Source organism: Crinia signifera, chromosome 2, assembly GCF_055691185.1.
Source record: "Crinia signifera chromosome 2, ASM5569118v1, whole genome shotgun sequence".
Classification (NCBI taxonomy): domain Eukaryota; kingdom Metazoa; phylum Chordata; class Amphibia; order Anura; family Myobatrachidae; genus Crinia; species Crinia signifera.
In genome coordinates, this window is record NC_139218.1 from 19,246,896 (window position 1) to 19,262,267 (window position 15,372).

The 15,372-nt window shown below is 38.7% G+C and overlaps 1 protein-coding gene across 1 annotated transcript in view; it reads left to right on the plus strand.

Annotated features, from left to right (window-relative positions):
• Positions 1-12,987, plus strand: part of DSCAM (DS cell adhesion molecule) — a 309,245-nt gene extending 296,258 nt beyond the window's left edge. Inside the window, 1 exon segment of the mRNA XM_083171669.1 lies at positions 6,781-12,987. Coding sequence (XP_083027795.1) covers positions 6,781-7,136 — 356 coding nt within the window. The 3' untranslated portion in view covers positions 7,137-12,987.
• Positions 12,988-15,372: the final 2,385 nt, after the last annotated feature.

Below are 15,372 nucleotides of genomic sequence, written 5' to 3' on the forward strand. Positions count from 1 at the left end.
TGTTCATACTGTAGTTTAAAGTTAATAATAAAATAATAAGCCGCCTGCCTGCGGTCTATCAATGTACCTTCTTAGCATATGAGTAACAGAATCTGCGCACAAGGAGGTCTGGCCCACCATTAATTACCTGGAGCATTTACAAAAGCACTATAAGATGGGATATGGTCATTGGGTCACCAGCAAGTTGTTAGACCGTCATTAGCTTTACAGGGTCATTAGGTAGACGGATTACGTCGACAGTGAAAAGGCCGACATAGGGTTTTTCACTGTTTTTCGAGCCGACAGGCAGTAATTTATGCCCTACCATCCACTAGGGCGTGGTGGGAGAATAAAATAGTGTGCCGAGCGTACCGTGCCCGAAGCACGGCGAGCGCAGCGGTGCACTTTAACCTGTGTCCATGTCGACGGTGCCGGCATTCAGGTAAAAAAACTGAAAATCCCATGTCGACCTAATGACCCTATCAACTTTATGACTCTGTTGGCCTTACCCATGTCGACCTACACTCATGTCGACCTTCCTGCTTGTTGACCTAAATGCATGTCGACCTAATGGTGTCGACCTAGGGACTGTCTAACAACTTGCTGGTGACCAACTGATCCACACCCTAATAAGATATATTGGACCAAATTCAGTAACAAAAAAAAAATAGTTATTTTGTTTTTTAGAACAAACCATGTTGCAATGCAAGGGGACAAAATACATTTATATTTTTTGTGTGCAGGGTAAATGCTGGCTGCTTTTGCATGTAGCTCACAAATGTCAAACAGCTTTATTTTTACACTGCAAGTTAGTTTGCAGTTTGAACACAGCCCACCCAAATCTAACTCTCTGCACCTGTTACTTCTGCCCCACCTGCAGTGCAACATGGTTTTGCCCATTTGCGTGCCTTTTTCCTTTGCTAACAAAGCTGAATCAATCTTCTTTTTATGATATATTGTTCCGACACAGGTCGGAACGATATCATACACATCATATATCGTCTGCCTCCAATCCATCATTACTTGCCGTCGTTCATTGAATCTTCCCATTGGATGTGCTCCATGTCCAATAGAACGATTCCACAGGCGACAGCGGTGCAGTGACATTGCCTTATTGTGTATAGTGTACGGCGGATGTGATGGTTTATTTTTACAATGGGTCGCACCAGTGCATTGTGGGTACCCACATTGAACAGTGCATAAAAGTGACCTTTAATTTAAAATGAATTCGGTTGTCTCTACTGCCCAAGACAGCGCTCTGTAGACCCATAATCTTAATATTGGATTTTTATAAAATCAAACCTTAAAATAAAATAATCTGAACATTAGAATAAAATCTATTTAATCTTTTGAATGATTATTTGCAATGTTATCCCACTACTCCTATTCCCCTTCTCATCTGTATACATGACAATTTGTCACAGAATGCAGGAGAATGTGCGACATTGCCTTCCGACATCTGCGTCGGCAGGGTAATCTCATCACTGAGGTTCTCTCAGCCCGCGAACAGATCGCTCTGGAAATTTATAGACAATGAAGAAACCGCTCAGTAATCTGTTTTCTAATATCGCCCAAAATCTCATTTTCCCATATTACTCACAGCTAAAAGTATAAATCTGTCAGAAAGAATGACTTCAAAGTTTCATCACGGAAAAATAATTATTGCGGGCTGTATTTATAGCGGGGGGGTGACTGCTTGTCTGCGGTGAGCGCAGTTTTAGGGGATGTTGTGGGTGACAAGTCAGCAGTGGTATAAATATTAAATCTTCCAGAAGTCTCGTATCACTAATTAAATTACGTATAGACCCTGGTTCTGGTTGCTTCGGTCTCTGGCACGTTCGCACTGGGGACCAATGTTCCTGCCTTGCGCATGTGCATATTAGTCGCTGTGGTGCTTCCACGCGGGGGGTGGGGAGGGGTGGGCAGGGGTTCCTGGGCGTACCCACGATAACACTGTCACTGGACGGTAGCCACCCGCCCAGTCCTCGGACCTGGACGTCGTAAGCCCAAACTGACTTAGATTTGCGAGCAGGGGAAAAATCATCCGATGCTCCCTGACCATCGAATTATATTTTGCCCCCGTATGTTTATGGAAACATGCATTCGCAAAGCAGCGGGGATGTGCGGACCACGGCGAGGGGCGGCATTTGCATGCCTGGCGAGCAGTATTAGAAGGCTCACTAAGCCTTATTGATCCAACCAGAATCACCCCCATAGTGTACTAGGTAAAGGTAATATCACAGCCTGTTTGTAAAAATGTACTGTGCCTCGCAATACAACACTTAAGATGGAAAAAAAGAGTACTGTATATATATATAGAAATAGGCCGGCACTAATGCCAATGTAAAAGTAAAATCTCTACCAATCTATACCAATATGGGAATAATGATCTTCTTTGGAGAATTACAGCAAAATAAAAATGACTTAATTACGTAACACGTCTCCTGCGTTCGGGTCACTAAAGCGATCTCCATATGGGGAGGGTGAGATTGGGCTATTTAACAAGCTCTGAAAAGCTTTCTAGAGCTTTTCTCCCTTAGGGAATGATATCAGAAGATTGGTTCAGGATGTCTTGCCCAAGGGTCATAAAGCGCAGGAGAGGGATCTGGGGATCCCTTTCTAGCAAGCTACACAGCTCTTCCACTCAATCCACTGCTGGACTGTCCATGTGGCACTTCTGGCAAATGTCAGCCACTTTATGGTCTGGGCTAGCAGCTCCGCACAGCCGCGATGCTGACATCCTGTGATTTCCAGCGCACCCTAGTGACATTTGACCACACCCTGTGACACATGGCCACACCCTTTGTGTCTACAAACACTGTAAGGGGCTGATTCTTGCCCCTAGTCTATCCACATCTCCATCTTTTTTAGTAAATCTGCTGGTCTGGTTTAGGCACTAGTGGGGGAACTTTGGGTTATGCTATGTGACGGGAGGTAACATTTAGGGGGTGGGGTGCAGGGGGTAGGTACTTGTGGGGAGGGTTAGGGTCAGACTGCGGAGGACGGAGGGGGGGCAGTGGGTATATTTACTTGACCACTGTCGGGAGGCCGGTATTTGTATTCTGGATGCAGCTGTCCTGACGGCGGGTCATCCGTATGTAACCCTTCACAAATTGTCCTAGCTAGGATCTAAATAGTAATATTAGATTCAATTAGATCTCGACGTCCGTTAAGAACCACTTTGCCCATATCGTCTCCCCTAAACACATGCGCATGCCAATTAATATAACAGTATGGTTATGGATTGTGGGAGGAAACGAGTATCCGGAGGAAGGAAACCCACCCAAGCATTGGGAGAATATACAAACTCCACACAGGGCAGTGGTTTGGTCTGGATGGCTCTTTAGCACAAGGTTCCCCGGTTCAGACATGGCCAAAATGATATCTCTGCATAAACCGTGTCATCTGCTGATGTCATTTTGGCCCTTTCCTACTGAACGTCCAAAGCTTTTTTTCATTCATCATTTTGTTGCTAATTAGTTTTTATTAGGACATGAATAATTGAATGATGCTCTTCTGTACGATGTGAATAGCTGAACGGTTTACTCTCTTTGGTAATAAGATTTCGCAATGCTGAAAGCGAGGTAATTAGAGCGTCAGAGCAGTGAACCGTGCTAGCAACTTAATAAAGCTTTGTCTGTACAAAAAGATCGCTCAACGTCATTGTCCCCGAACAAATTGGTAGCGGAGACAGATAAATCCTCTTTTATTCGGGAACATCGGCAGAAGCCCTCGGTGAGCCGTCCCTTGTACTTTCAGCAGATTGTATCATTCATTTAAAGTGTAAAAAGTAGTAGCAATTGATAATATTTAAATGAAAAATCCAATTGCCATTAAGAATTGGTTGTATACTGGGAATTTGCCATTTCGGATAACACAATTTCTTAACGTGATGCATCTGTAACCAATAATGCGTATTATTCTCATTGCCAAAACCTTGTGTGCAGCGTCTGCCTCTGCTCTGGGTTGCAAAGCCAAACAAAAACTGCAGGGGGAGCTGGCCAGCACAACTCAACATATATGTAAAGTTATAAGATGTGTTCTGCATCATATATGTAAAGTTATAAGATGTGTTCTGCACGTCTGACCTATAATCGTCTCCTAAGCCACCTTACTGCTAACTCCATTCTAGACCCCCTCCAATCCGGGTTCCGCCCTTTACATTCCACTGAAACTGCCCTGACCAAAGTCACTAACGATCTACTATCTGCTAAATCCAAAGGCCTCTTCTCTATCCTCATCCAGCTTGATCTGTCAGCTGCCTTTGACACTGTTGACCACCCTCTCCTGCTCAACACCCTCCCCTCCTTTGGCATCACTGGCACGGTCTTCTCCTGGTTCACCTCATACCTCTCCGATCGCTCCTTCTCCGTCTCCACTCCGAGCTCCTCCTCTCCTACTACCCCCCAGCCAGTCGGTGTTCCCCAAGGGTCAGTCCTTGGCCCTCTCTTCTTCTCCCTCTACATCACCTCTCTGGGCACCCTCATCAGCTCCTATGGTTTTCATTACCACCTTTATGCTGATGATACCCTAATCTATCTCTCCTCCCCCGACTTATCCCCATCACTCCTGTCCAAGGTCTCCGAATGCCTCACGGCCATCTCAGCCTGGATGACCCAACGCTTCCTGAAACTAAACATGGCTAAAACTGAACTTCTAATCTTCCATCCCCCGAACATCCCCTCTTCTCCCACTATCTCCATCAGCATTGGTGAAACCGAGATCACGTCCACCGACCAAACGCGCTGCCTCGGTGTCATCATTGACTCCTCCCTCTCTTTCACCCCCCACATTCGTGCTCTCTCACAGTCTTGCCGCTTTCACCTACGCAACATCTCACGCATCAGACCATTCCTCTCCACTGACGCGACCAAAATTCTCATTCACTCTCTTGTCATCTCCCGCCTTGACTACTGCAACCTCCTTCTCTCTGGGCTACCTCTCACCCGCCTCGCACCTCTCCAATCCATTCTTAACGCTGCTGCTAGGCTCATCTTCCTCTCCCACCGCTCTACCTCCGCCTCCCCCCTCTGTTTATCTCTTCACTGGCTCCCCATTCCTTTCCGAGTTCTCTTTAAACTCCTCACCACCACCTACAAGGCTCTCTCCTCCTCCACAGCTCCCTACCTCTCTTCACTGATCTCTATCCACACTCCCTCCCGTCCTCTTCGCTCCATCGCTGACCGCCGACTGACCTCTCACCTAATCACCTCCTCCCACTCCCGTGTCCAAGATTTCTCTCGCGCTGCCCCCCTGCACTGGAACAACCTCCCGCCACCCATCAGGCTATCTGATTCCCTTACCTCCTTCAAGCGCTCCCTCAAAACCCACTTTTTTCGACTAGCCTATCCCTCCTCCTAACCTCTTTTGATCCTCCTATCCTGCCTCCGTTCCCCTCCGTTCCTACTTATCCTATTGTATTTCGTTCGTCCACCCACCTATTTTTAGTATGTTAACTCTTATGAGCAGGGCCCTCCTTCCTCACGTACTCACCCTACCTCAGTTCCTCACCTGTGCTCCTGTCCTGTTCTTCCCTTCCTCTACTTCATCTTCAGTCTCCTTGACAATTTTGACACCTACTTCTGAACTGATGCTGATTTTAGTTCTACCAGCTATACCCCTATTTATACTGTATCTTTCAACACACCCTGTACGTTACCTTGTAATTTTTTTTTTTTTTGTTTGCTATGTACGGCGCTGCGGACACTTTGTGGCGCCTTATAAATAAACGTACTACTACTACTACTACTTCTGCATTAACAGAGATCCGCAGGACAGAACACAAGATTACAGCGCTCACCTGTCTGTCATCAATATGCCCACCCCTGACACTTATGAAACTAGCCAATGGTAGTCGGTGGCGGGATTATTGACAAAACCTGTGTCCTCTTTTGCAGTGGTGGTTGCTTACCTCCATTTCTGAAGTTATTACCTTGCATCTAGACTTCTGTATGAATTGTTATGGTATATGCCACATAGCTGTAATATTATTGTTTAAATAGTCAGAATTGAAGTACAGTAATCACCTGGAGAACTGAAGGGCTTTAGTTCCCTGTTGTGGTGGCAGGAAAGTTGAGTATTTTAGTGAATGCTGATGTCACCATAAGTTCGACAAGGCGTTTAAGATTGACATATTTTGGGGTGATAAGACTGTATTTGTGACATGTATGTGTAAAAAGCCTGAACACTGATATCTCATTATGCAACATTTAACAAGACTTATGTGCAGTAGTTGTAACGGGCCAGGAGATGTTGGGTTGGGAGATGTTGGGTCAACATGGTAATCATTTTACAAATAAGTCACCATTATCAGGGATTGCTAGAAGCAAGGTGAGCCCTTCTTGTGATTGCTGCGTGATAAAGATTGTAGATCAAGTGCGATATGAACCTCTGTTTGCTGTGTCTGCTGCTACTAGTCCAAACTATGAAGTACTAGTGGAGAATTATTAAAAAAGGAATCCTGCTATTGACTGTCTAACACATGTGCTACTGAATTGTCCTACATACTGATGTACTTTCATTGAAACACACATGAATGTCATATAGACAAAAAGCATCTTCAGCCATCCAATCCCTCTATAAAAGTGCAATGATCTCTTTCCTAGCAAATCAGGTGTGACCATAATAATTTATGATGTTACGGTTCTACTGTATGTGCCATTGAGGTATGAGGTTGGGAATGCCTATATGTCTATGTCTATAGATGGTGTATACAAATGCATCTGGTTTGTTGATGCATAATCAGTTGCACTATTATTTTTGTTAATAAAGTTGTATGTTCTTTCTAATCCTTTTCTTAAGGTGATGTGATGAACTTACCACCATACCTTAGGATGGACTTTTTATTAAATCGTGGTGCTTCAGGAACTAGCAGAGACTTGGGCTTAGGGCAGGCTTGCTTGGAACCTCAGAAAAGCCGAACCCTGAAGCGACCCACAGTTCTGGAACCAATACCCATGGAAAATCCTTCAGCACGAGAAGTACAGTCGTGGCAGCCCAGCGCCGGGGCGGCGGCGGCAGCTGCACCAGTACCTCCACGGGAGGCGACAGAGTTAGGACAGGCAGCTAAAATAAGCAGTTCACAAGAATCGCTGCTGGACTCACGGGGTCACTTAAAAGGAAACAACCCCTACACAAAATCATACACCCTGGTATAACGAAGAAAAAAAAAGCTTGTAAATACTAACAAAACAAAATGCAAATCAAAGCTACCTTTTTCTACTGAATTCCAACATTTATAGTTTAAAGAAAAGATAAAAAAAAAAAAAAAAGATTGCCAAAAACATTTAAGAGGAATTTACAGACACTGCAAAGACTCCAATTCCGTCCCTTCAGATTACCAATGTAACATTCATCTTCCGGGATGTCAAACTCTTCAATGGATTTGGGGGATTTGTTTTTCTGTCATGTTTGTACCAATTTTCTACAATCTGGTGCATGAGGACATTTTACTTGAAAAGTTCCAACACGCCCAAACTAAAGAAGAGTAGATAAAAACAGAAAATCTAAATATTCCATTCTTTTTTTTTCTTTGTTTTCTTTTTTTTTTAGCTTTTGTTAACTAATACTAATAATTCATTATTTTGGTTACCTAGGGAGCTATCCGAGAAGATAGACTTTTTTTTTCTTCTTCATTTAAATTATCTTTAACGATTTGAATTTTGTCTTTGGAAAAATAAAGGGTCTTCTGCCTTTCTGCTGTGATGCCTGCTTTAATTTGCCGGCTCAGATACCATTTTTTTTTTTTTGGATTGTTTACCAATAGCTAAAATATGCACTATACGAAGCTTTAAAATAGGTTTCATTTTCAAACCCGGCTTGCTGATATTCTGTATGCTCATAAGAAAGCTATTTTAATAATACCTCCTTTTTATTTATCAGGGGAAATTTCCAGCATTGTTCTTATGCGAAGTCAGACATGTGATGAAGGGCTATCTTCAAAACATTAAGGGCTCTGATCCACATACTGTACATTCCCATGGTATAGCTGGTTATTGTATAGCATCACTTGGTCTGGTTTAAAACTGTTTCTTTGCTGTTCAATGGAAATTCAGTACCATAAACACATAGACATCCATCTGATGGATTCACTTATAGCACAGTTTCTCAAAGTCAGTCCTCGGGACCCTCACCCAGAGCGTATTTTTGGAGGTCTCCTCACAGAATCAAGTGAAATAATTAGCTCCACCTGTGGATCTTTTAAAATGTGTAAATCATTAATGAGTGCACCTGTCGGGTGACCTGGAAAATGTGGACTGTGTGGGGTCCCAAGGATCGAGAACCGATGAGAACCACTGACTATAGAATGTGGAGTATACTGTTTAAGAACGCACACAAACATAATATATACTCTCATTCCAGGGTTATTTTCATTCAAATACATGTTCAGTAATAGCTTGAATAAAGAATACTTCAATTTATTATTATTTTTTAATTAAAAAATATTATTTATTATTTTTTGCTTAATAGACCTTATTTTTGGATGTTTTTTGCTGTGTTTTAATTAAATAAAAATAAAATGGACTAATCTCCATTGTTTACAAGAGCGTTCAGATAAAACAAATAAAAAAGACCTGTAATATATCAATTTTAATTTATACCATTTATTCGTGTAATGTACATCTGAATACTATTAGTTCAGTTGTTCCCAAATACAAAAATACCATAAAATTATTTATATTTGAATTTATATGTAATGATCATCCAAGTAATAAACTATTTTAAGAGCACTACAATGGTGTTTGGTAAATGTATTATTATATACTGTAATTAGTTTACACGGTAAAAAAAATGATGGCTGATGAGTCTTTAGGGCAGATCTACTGAGCTTTGAATGGAGATAAAGTGGACTGATAAATGACCAGCCAACCAGCCCCTAACTATAATTTTTATAACACATGGTAATTACGAGCTGATTGGCTAAACGTTCCTCTATCTCTACTTTATCAGTCTCCAAGGCTTAGTACATCTCACCCTATTTCTTAAAAAAATATGATAGTGTTGAACATCCTAAATCGAAAGATATAGTGCAATACTGTGTCATTTTTAATGCTGCTGTCAGATGTACAATAATACAATACTTAAAAATGGTTATATAATTTGCATTAAAATCTATTTGCATAATTGAATACACATAGTGATTAGTTTAGGTTTACAGATAATTGATTCATGAAGTCTTTTATGCAGTGTATTATGTACTGTACATATAACAAATGTAAAAAAAACTCCAATTAATATAAGTTTGAATGGAAGCCTATTTTTGGGTTTTGAATTGTGGAAATTATTTTCATCTTAAAGGAAAAATAACAATGCCAAACTAATTCATAAGGTCAAACTGAATAGTCAATGATTTAAGTTCCAATATGCTGCACTCTTAATGCAATTATATTTTTTGGCCTGCATATAAATAATAATTGAAATGTGCTTGATAAAATAAATTAGTAGGAATTTAAATACTATTTATTTATTTATTTTTGTATTAATATTGAAATTCAAGCAAAAAACAACAACTTGATTGATCTAATTTGATTGATTTATGCTGTTACTGATAAATTAAATTTATCATAGGAGGTGCATATTGCAAATAAAAAACATATTATGAAACGTGTACAAATTGGAAATATGTGAATCAAATTTGTGGTAAGATTTATTTAAGCCAAGAAACACAATCTGTTGACCATTATTAACAATCTTTTCAGCATTATTTTATAACCACATTTTCAAAAAAAAAATGCCTACATCTAAAAATGTATCCTGATTAACCATATGGTTGCCAAATCTAGTTTTATTTTCAGAATTTTAAAATATATTTAACAGGCCTGTGACTAACCCTTCACTTCTAGCATTCTAAATTACTTAAATAGTAATGTACACATATTTTCCAATGTCTGAATTTCCCTCAATTTCTTATATTAGTATGAAAGATTGACCACAAATATTTCATCTAAAATGAATTCAATTTCTGGTGATCTGACTAGACACAACTTTTAAATAAATATTTATGTATACAGTATATCTTTTTCCACAAGTTTTCAACAATAAAAACAAAATGGCCAAACTGTTAGGCATTTATATTTCAAATATTGCTGAATTTCCATTGAAATTATGCACTAAATACCAACTTTAACATTTTTTTTTAATCAATGTTATTTTAGAGGATTAACATGCATACCCAGTTTAAATACTTAAGTGTATTCATTGATGTCCTCTAATGATTCTAAATAATAAGCTGTGTTTTAATTACTTACTATTGAAGAGCCCTAATCTTGGTGATGTGAAAAGGTCAATCTTGTGCCTAAAAAATGGTAAAAGGTAAATGTTGATAGCAGAAAAAGAAAAAAATAACTGTGTTGGTAAGACTGTGAAAAGTTACACCTTTTGTAAACTTTAGTCTTAATTATTTTTTGGTAATATTTTTTTCCCTGCACTTTTCACAGGCTGTTATTAAAGCAATGAATGGTAATTTATTTCTTATTAGCTTAGTGTGCTTATCTCCGCAGCTACAGATGGGGGGGGGGGGAGAGAAAGATCAGTAAACCATGTTTACAATATGCGAATATGTTATTTTCTTTTCCAGATAAAATATTTGTTCTACATAATGTTTTATTTTATAAAAAAAAAATGACCTTGTTAAATTAATAATAGCCCCAATATTCATTTTTGTGTGATTTTCTAAAATTATACTATCATGCATAAAACATTTTTTGAGAAGGGGGTGATCTCCCTGATAATGCCAAAGTTTTAAATGGTACATTTGACATTTTGTATTTTTTTCCTTAAATTGTTTTTTTTCCCTTCATTATGGACTGTCTGGGGTTTTTAGAATTGTCATTGCTTTCATGTATCAGTCCATGACCTGTAGAAAATTAGAACATATTGCGAATCAAATGTTCAGTTTCAAATCTTATTGATAAAATGTTATCTAATTATTTATTTTATAAGTATATATAAATATATGTTTCAGACTGAACAAAACCTTATGATCACCTCAGTCTGTTTTATGGGTTTTTTTTTTTGTGAATATACATATGCTAAACCTTGAATATATTTCAAATTAACATATACTTACATGGTGCAACATAAATTAGGTTACAAAAAAATATAGAGGAGATATTGACTATTACAAAATTGTGAAGCATATCATGGTGCAAACTGAAACATCAGTCCATTTTGGCTGAGACAATAACTGTGAACATTTTTGAATAATGGTATCAATGAGTGGATATATATTTTTGTAACAAAGTAGATGTCTTCTCTTTATATTTTGTCTGATAACGTACTTTGTGTTGAAAAGCAGTTTAACTGATTTGTGGGTTTGTACAGTACCTGTCAACTCTCTGAGGAACACATATTGTATGTATTTTTTTAGGATACAAATGAGCTCATTTTATACATATTATATCCATACTGTACACAGTTTGTTTTATTCAAACATGAGAGAGATTAAATAAATATAAAATTACAAATGTGTTTTGTGAAAATTGTTGTGGTTTACAATTTTCTTTAATTCTTATGTCAAACTCTGTTACAATTCTAAAAAATGTAAAGAATTTTGTCGCAAAATGAATTGGTATTTTACCCCTAAAAAACAAATGTGTAACTTCCCTGACATTTATAAAATATAGAAAAATATCTCAAACATGTAACTTTACATTTAGATAATAAGATACTATTTTCACCAAACACATTGTAATAAGTGAAAGAGTTTGTTTAGCCAGTTTCATAAAACCAATTTTGAGCTTTATATTTGTTCTACGTTATACTCAAGAAATAGATTTATTTTAACAACAATAATGCATCAAATGAATACGTCCATAATACATAAAGGGAAGAATGTTTTATTTAAATTTGTATATACAAAATTTTTGGTTAATATATTCAGCTTCAAAATGAAATGCTTCAAAACTTTAAAGAAAAAATTAAAATACTTCATGAAGTTCCTTGTATGGACTGAAACTGTATAAATGTTTCCTCTGCTGTATTTGTTTTTTATTTATGTTTTACAAATGACTTAAGCTATTATTGTGTAAAGGTGCCCACGTACGGTGCAATGTGCTTTGTGCGTTTTGAACTAGATTGCATCGCATCTAGTTCAAAACGCATGTGATACACTACAACAGCCTACGTTTTAGTTCAAAAAGTAAGAGGAACATCGTTTTTGTACTTTTTGATGTGAAGTGCATCGCAAGCCCAAAACGCAGTGTGTGGGCACCTCAAGGTTTTTAGACATATGTATACTGTAGAACTGTATTATATACAGTTATAATGCAATCAATTTTTTTAAGGACACTTCAAAATAATTTGAGTCTAAATGATGTAATTAGGTTCACAAGATGGTAAAATTAGAAATTGTTTATATCTACCGAGATATAGATAAATATATATTTTATTTTTATGACCATTGGTCAAACTACAAACTGTCACTGGCTTACAAAATGATGTTATCCCAAAATAGTTTGATTTTTATGCAATTATTTTTTTTATGTCCATTTTACTGTTTTGTTAACAGTTTAGAACAAAAATGACAGGCCAACAACTCAAATGCAATTCGTTACTGTAAAATATTGTCAATTCTGTTGCAATGTAATGTGGTAACCTTATACCCAGTAATAGTCCATGACGGTGGTGATGTCACTTTCTGCCTATGCTGTAAAGTGATAAATCATGACCGGATCTCTTCCATTATTTTTCAGAATTGTTTTTTTTTTTAACCTCACTATGCACTAGGTCTATATATTTCTTTGAAAGTTAGCAATGTATTATTGCAGAAATTATTAACCGCCATTTTTACAACATTTTCTGCATTTTTTTTAGGTTTCATACTAATCTTCACTGTGTGGTTGGAAACATAGGTATTAGATGGGGTCAGGATGTGTAAGATGTGGAATTTTTAAATATCAGATTTGAGTCTCAGTCCAATATTTCACTTATTTGCTATAATTCTTACCCACCTTTTTGCCTCAGTTTTCCAAGTCTAATGAAGTAAATAATTAAAAACTTGCAACACTTGCACATGTCTGAAAACATTTTTTATGTGTGTCTGTTTGTCTGCTTTCAATAAGTGGTCTTGCAGTTCAAAATGGTTGAAAGCAGGCATGGGTTATTCTTTTGCCCTCTAGCTGTGGTTAAACTGTACATCCCAGTATGACCTGCTACAGTTTTTCTATTTGGTTGTGATAAAATTGTTGCAGGGCATGCTGGGATGTGTAGTTCAACAACAGCTGGAGGGCCAAAGGTTTCCAATCCCTGGTCTAAAGTAACCCTCAAGAACTTCTTCAGATGTAAACCAATAAATCAATTTAAAAAGTATTTCCCGAAGTCACAGTTACTGCAAATGAAGAGTGGGAATTACAGTAGAAAGGAGCCTCTTACACACCCGGTGAGCTGAAAGCGTGTGCAGGTAAAAGGGGCATGTTCTCATTGCTCAACCCTTCAGCAGTCCAGAGGTCCAGAGTTGTGTGCTGTCTCCCCCCCCCCCCCCAGCAGCTGCTGCCAGGTGATGGGAAGCCCCTCTATCAGGTCTTGGTACAGGTAATTAGTACACCCTTCCCTCTCTCTTCCGGTCATCACTGCCATGGATATAAGGGAGTTGACCCACTTGTGTGGTCACCTGAAGTTTTTCCAGCTATTAATGGATAGATTTCTGTGAGCGCTATCCTTGGTGGTCTGGAAAACAAACTCCCAGGGTACCTAAAGTAACAGGTTTGGTCACCCACTTTGTACTGTACCAATGAGTAATTATTGTCCATCAAATTGGCGTTTGAGGAAAGGAGTCACAGGATGGAGAATGCAATTCTTCCGATAATGGAGAACATTGATCACAAACCTGCAATATATTGAGTACAATAAAAGTGAAAATCCTATACAGGCCTTCTGGCTGGTTTAGAAGAATTAAAAACGCTGTGTACAAGTTTGTTTCTAATCTTTTTGGAGATAATTTTCAGAATCTTAGGTAAATGTGTTCCGATAACAGGATCCTTCAAAGATGGATTTCTCTACTTACAAATGCCCAATTTAAATCATTGTTGATGGTTTTCTGAGGTGCTTTAGGTTTCAAAAGTGTCTCGTTTTCTATTACTTTTTTTATCCGCTAGGTTTTTGTTGACCAGTTGGGAGGACTAGCCGCTTCCAATAAATCGTTCCGCCATTTTTGTGGCTTGTTCTTGATATATTTGTATATCTGAACAGTTACATCTACAGTTACATCTAAGACGTTTAAATTGGCCACCTGGGATGGCATTGAGCCTGGCGGCATGATGACAACTATTGCATTATATTTATGTGAGGAAGTCTGTAAGTTTGGTGTATGTTTTGGTCTCTAAACGTCCATTAATATTAAGAATGGTGATATCTAAAAAGTCAATGGTAGATTGACTCACATTAAATGATAGTTTACTGTTGTTATCCTTTCTGTTGAGATACAAGGCTTTAAGATTCTCGCTATTGCCTTTCCACACAAAAATATGTCATCAATATATCTTGACCATGACACCAGATCTGCTCTGAAACCATGCTCACATCGTCCATGTTCCTCCACCCAGAGGCCCATGAAAATATGGTGCTCCGTGACCATCAAATGAGTTTTTGCCCTGTACACTCACATGCGAATGGATGTGTCGGCGTACAACCATTTGCATGCTTCCGAGGGGATTCACTTTTTTTTAAATGCCAAAAGACTCAGAGAGAACATTAGATAAAAGCATTTTCAACTATTTTTCCATTCCAGCCTAACGGGAAAAATATAATGAATATTAAATAGTGACCCACATAATTTATTTTTTATTATTATCCTTTATTTATATGGTGCCACAAGGGTTTCCCAGTGCCCAAATACAGAGCACATAAGCAAATACGCAAAACATGAAACAGTGACTTACAGTTGAATACAACAGAGGACAGGCAGGAAAACGCTGCCCCGCTGAACACATGCTACTCACCATCAAATTATTTTTCCAGCCTTCGGTCTGAAAAATGTAAGTTTATACTTTTCAGATATCCGCTTTCTGCTAAATTGGGGGTGGGTGCTGACGTCATGTGACATCAGCTGCCCGCCCGAGGATTCATGGGCAAGCCTGCCTTTGCAAGGGTATGCCCAGCATTTGTGACCCCCACCCACCATTGAATGAACGCCCCAGTGGGTGTGAAGCGGGGGTTTGCACATGCGCCTATTCGTACATGCACAACCCACCACAATTGGCTGGGGGAGCGAATTCAGGTCTAAGTGTCCCATAAGTATCAGGGTGGCATAAAACCACATAATTTTGTGACACTGAAGATGGTTTAGTGAGAAAGAAAAGCACATAAGGGAAGGAGGCCCTGCTCGTGTAAGCTTACATTCTAAAGGGGAGGTACAGTAGATATTTGAGCGAACATCTTTCCAATGCTGGCCAGAGA